This window comes from Austrofundulus limnaeus, unplaced genomic scaffold, assembly GCF_001266775.1.
Source record: "Austrofundulus limnaeus strain Quisiro unplaced genomic scaffold, Austrofundulus_limnaeus-1.0 Scaffold763, whole genome shotgun sequence".
Classification (NCBI taxonomy): domain Eukaryota; kingdom Metazoa; phylum Chordata; class Actinopteri; order Cyprinodontiformes; family Rivulidae; genus Austrofundulus; species Austrofundulus limnaeus.
In genome coordinates this window covers 4235-9644 of record NW_013953165.1, presented here as the reverse complement: position 1 = coordinate 9644, position 5410 = coordinate 4235, and the positions used below count along the sequence as shown (strand labels likewise).

Genomic DNA, 5410 nt, shown 5'->3' with positions numbered 1-5410 from the left:
CACACACACACACACAAATGCACACACACACACACAAATGCACGCACGCACACACACACACAAGTTTATACTTCTTTTTTATTAGGGCCATGCATTGACTCCATTCACCACCTACACCTTACCAGTACATCCCTAACCTTCACCTGAACTCAGTTTACAACTTAGCCTTAAATCTAACTCAAACCAAGGTCACTTGGTCAGAAACAATCAGTATTCAGTGCGACTGCAACTTCAAATACCTGTAATTTATCTCAATATTGAGTCAAGTTTTAATCGCCAACTAGTCTCCAACACAGGTCCTACACAATTTGGCACCATAGGCAAGATTTCCTTGTGTAATTTTCAAAACCTCATTACCTATTTAGATACGTTCACATTCCAAATTAAATTGTTTTGTCTTTGATATTATTTTTATCCAATTAAAACCGTTAACAATTGGGCTGGGCAATAAATCGATTTAATCGATTAATTCGAATTTTCCATTTATAAAGATTTTATTTTTGGTAAATCGAGATTTCTTTCCCACCAGTGCACTCTGGGGCTTCTGTAGTTCAGCGGTCATCCCACCTGTCCCTCAAGACACTTGGTACATAACATGACAATATGCAGCTAGCAAAGAGGATCTACTTCCCAAAAAAGGCACAGTTTCTTCAGTTTTCTGGAACTGGTTAGGTTTTGCAACCTCAGACTTGGAGCAACGAACACCTCACTGCTAAATCTGTTTAAAGTCTCTTGCTACAAAAAGCAGGAGTACAACGAATTTGTTTCAACACCTGAAACAGAGGCACTCCATTAAGTGGGAAGCAAAACTGATTAAAATCGAAAATCAAATTTCGGATGAAAAAAATCGGAGATCTATTTTTTTGGGCCATGATCGCCCAGCCCTAGTTAACAATAAAGTTAATTTGAAACAAAATACCAGAAGTCTACCTCATTCCTGCCAACACTGGCTGAGAGCAACGTGGAACACCTGTTCATATTAACCAGCAGCTGTGGAGTGAAGCAGTTCTAGGGGGGTTAATGGGTATATTGACCTAAAAAAATCTAAAAGATCTACTCAAAACTATGCATTTTCCAGCCATTTGAAGAGTATTTTACTAAATACTACAGACTAAATCAACTATACTGTGATAAAAAGTTAAAAAATATTATTTTCGTCCTCCAGTTGTGGCACCCCCTCTGGATGGACGGCTCCCTTCACATTCACCTATACTGCCTATGCCATGGGTTGGCCCTGCTCCAACCCAATAACATTTACATCTTGGTTTTATCTCTATAAAGTCTGTAATCTTACAGGATATCAAAATGTGACTTTTACTTGTGGGAAAACTTATTAGGGTTTAGAACTTTTGGTTAACTTTAAACTGCGCATGCAGCACAAATTTTTCGTGTTAAAGCACTTAAAGAGCCAGCTCATGTCTCGGCTGACTTATAAGGCTTAACGTCATGAAGGCACGTGTTGAGAAGTGATATAATGAAGGAGATGGTAGGTGAAACTGGACTAGCTCGATCAGAGGACGGAGGTGACTCATGCATGTAGTCTTAAAGATAGARAATCCCAATCCCTGGAAAGATTACACGAACCGTCTTCTGCCGGGGTGGGTGTCGATGAAGAGCGGTCAGATTAAGAATCAAACGGGTAAATGAAACAGCACCTGCTCATGCACATGTCAGCAGTTTGCGCAAGTCCTTTTCCTTTTTCTCCCTTAAAAATTTCTCATTGGTACAGTTTTAAACCTTGGTGACATGTTGAAGGAGCTGGATGACACCTACTCCACCTGTAATTGCTTTGTCCTCAGGCACATGTGAGGTCTTGACAGCTCAAACCTGGAAACCTCAACAGTTGGGTCTAATGAAGCATCCACATTATACCGGAGAGGGAAAATGCTCTCCTGCTGTGTGTATGAGTATGTTTGGCACTTAGCAGTTCTTGACTACACGCAGTAGAGCAGTATTTGTTGGATGCATTGACATCCCGGTGTTACAGTGTGAGCACAGCAAACAGCAAAGGTTTCTTTCGGATTTCATCACTCTCTACAGTTTCATTATCTGGATAGAAATGGAGGTGGAAGAGGAACATGCAATATGCAATTAGATGCAGAAGAAGAATTGCAGAGACAGCGRGCAATTGAGAGGAAGTGACATGAAGAAAAATGATGTGTGAAAATCCAAACTCCCAGCAATCTCTTCAAGGCCCCCGGAAGATCTGTGGCGTGCCATTATCACCATCATCATCACCGCTTTTATCCTTGTGGCTGCTGTAATCATTCTCCCTCCCCCCCACCCTTCAGCTTTCCAACTACCACCTCCTTCAAATAAAAAAAAATCCCTGCAGTGTCAAACCAGAACTTGTCTCTATTGGCCTCCTTTGAACAGCACTCTCGGTGCAAAAATAATAATAATAAAAAATATAAAAAACACCAGTACCGACCTGTCTCACCTCCCAAAATAGATGCATCATATTTTCACAGAAAGCAATAAAAAGCAGTGCAGGCCCAATTCCCCACAGTTTTGAAGACAGAGGCTGTATTTCAGCTAGACTCATCAATATGCAAAACATCAGAGCATTGCTTGCCATGAGAATATTTCCTCCAATGCACACTCTCAAAATATGCATAAACATCATCGCATTTTGTGCTTCCCCCCCCTCCCCTATTAAACAAGCTTTCAATGGCAAGAGGAAGTATGCAAATGCGGCACAAACATAATCACATTTTGATGAAAAGCACCGGGATTCAAAGCAGCAATTTGCCCTATGTGATTTTAATACTCCGCAGGCGATTGTCAAACCAAAGAAAAACAGAAAGGAACGACTCCAGGGCTGGAATCAATGCATTACCTTTTATTTGGGAAGAAGTGAACAAACCCCCAAACACTGGATTACATTTCAAAGCACAGAGCCTAGAGCTTTCCTAGTTGTGGAAAGCATGTGTAGTGTGGGAGATAGGTGGTGTAGTGTGGGAGAGAGGCATAATCATTATGACCTCACGGTGGGGTAGATGTAGGTTAAGGCATCTTCTTCTCTCTGCCTGCAGTGCCGCTCACTCTTCCTCCCTCTTTCCCTCAACTTAGTTCCCTGGGCTGTCGTTCCTGGATTGTTAAATCCCTGCTCCTTTAATCTCCTTACTCAGCTACATCCTCTTTAAAGATGCAGAACCACATAGGAGATGTGGGATACGTCAGCCAGGGGACTGTTGCTGAGAAAGGCGGGGCGGGTACTTGGGATGAATTTGGTTTAGAGAGACAAAAAGTTCTGCAAGCGATACAAATAAAAAATAGGCTCAGTTTCTTGAGTTTTTATCTCCATTCAAGAATTGAAGGCAGCAGTGGGTCGTTTATCACTCTGAGGACTTTATCACTCTAAAAGTAGCACCCACCATTTCTTAAAACATCAGATTTCAGCTCAACACACCAATGGAAAATCTACACATCTATAATATGCATGATTTCCAAACAGATTTAACATTTAACAGGCGAGGTTGCATTGATATTGAACTACCCCGATCCCCCCATTGTGAGGAAACGCCTATTAATCATCTGCAAGCTGGAACACACAGCAGCAACATTCAATAACGGTGCATCACCTGAGACTCGGGGAGATGAGCGTAATCCATTCAAAAATGGATCACAGCTGCCCGGCGCGCCACACGCTGCTCGCTACAAAGACACAGTTCTACTGTAGATTTCTGGGTCATCTTTCAAGAGCTCCTGTCTTTGAAGTTCAGCAGCACTGAGTCAAATAACTCCAGCAACAAATTTTACGAGACAACCGCACATGTGYAGGCTTTCTTGATCGGCACAAGTCGGTTAAAAGGAGAACCATCTCAGAAACACACAAGAACATTAACATTTTCTGCAAAGACGATTAAAACTATTAAATGACTTCCTCTGGGAGGTCACATGGTTTCTGCACAAACAGCATTCCATCGCCAGCCCTCACTAACAGTTTACATGTAAATACAAAGCTCATATTTAGCTGTAATTAGTGGTTTAGAAGTACCTGTTTCCCAGAAGTAGACAGACTTCCCATCATCTGCCTGTGTGTGCACCTTCCAGAAACCACAGAACAGCAGCAATGTCACCAAAAAGCTCTCCCCTGTCCTTTTACTGAGGGTCCCTCCTGCACCCCTCCACCCCAGCCCCATGGTCCACCACAGGACAAAAGTAAATCCACTCAGCTCCAAAGGTCGGCGAAAGGTGGCGACGACAAAGAAGAACCAAAACACACGAGTCCGGAAAGCAACGAGAAGTGAGCCGGGCTTCAGCTGGAGACGAGGTGATGGAGAGTGTGGGTGAAAGAGAAAAGGGTGTGAATGATGGTCCTGAAGGAGTTTCGGGGGTCCAGAACTTGTGTTCTTGTGAAGGGCAGAGTGTAGTTTTGTTCCCAACTTGGCGGGCTGGTCCCAGAGGGAGGCGGTCAGTGATGGGGACCGAGCCGCAGATGGATGATACAGTCGTCCTCCTCCATCGCACCCGCTCCCACCGTTGCTGCCTCTGTCCTCTGGCTGCGGAGCAGTGACAGCGGACGAGTGTCTGCAGTGTGCTTCGCCTCCCTCCCTCCCTCACTCCCCTCTCACTCTCTCACTTCCTCTCCTATTCGCTCACTCATGTTCTCCTCTCCCTCAGCCACCCTGCGATTCCTACTCCTACCTTTTTGCTATTTTTTCTCCTCCTCTCATTTTCTAGCATTAGTCCTCCTCATTTTTTTCTTTTTTGTTCACTCTCAAGCATGCTCACTTTTTATCCTCCTATGTTTTAGCTCTATCACATGAGGATGGATGCTCCCACTCTTCCTCCTCCTCTGCTCCTACTGGTTTTCCCACATGCAGTGTTAGTGAAAGCGACTGGAGACCAGCAGGACTCACACTGGTCTGAGGAGCTCCTGCAAAGCTGGGCTTAATGCAGAACGATAGAGGTGGGAGGAGGTGGGGAGTGGGGGATGGATGGGGATGCAAGGAGGAGTAAAGCACTAAAGCAACGAGGTGGAGGTGGGGCACAAGGAAGATGGGGAGAGGGGTTATATATTCAGCTTGTGTGAAGAGGGTGTGAAAGAGAAATGATAGAAGAGAAAATGTGATAAAGAGGATTGACTGTAATATTTCAATTACCTATTTTATTATGAGCTAATATTTAGAATAATTAATTTCCTGAATTGGCTGTTCATTCATTTGTTCACTAAAATAAGATTGGGTCTGAGGACAGAGTCTCCAACACCACCATTAATCTCAGACCAACATTATTTTTATTCTTCTTCAGAAAAATAGAGTCAAAGTCTGTTAGCAAAATGTTTCATAAACTACTGGACGAATGCTACAAGAAGAACTAATGGATGTCCCTTAATATAGCGTGCCAAGGGTAAAATAAAATGTTAAAAAATGTCATTAACAAATTTGGAAAAAACATTTTATTC

The 5410-nt window shown here is 43.2% G+C and overlaps 1 protein-coding gene across 1 annotated transcript in view; it reads right to left on the bottom strand.

Annotated features, from left to right (window-relative positions):
* Window positions 1-4574, bottom strand: part of LOC106532396 (thrombospondin type-1 domain-containing protein 7A) — a gene marked incomplete at its 3' end in the record, with an annotated part of 66291 nt that extends 61717 nt beyond the window's left edge. Inside the window, 1 exon segment of the mRNA XM_014028436.1 lies at window positions 4001-4574. Within this exon segment, the coding sequence (XP_013883890.1) occupies window positions 4001-4145 (145 nt within the window).
* Between the last annotated feature and the right edge of the window lie 836 nt (window positions 4575-5410).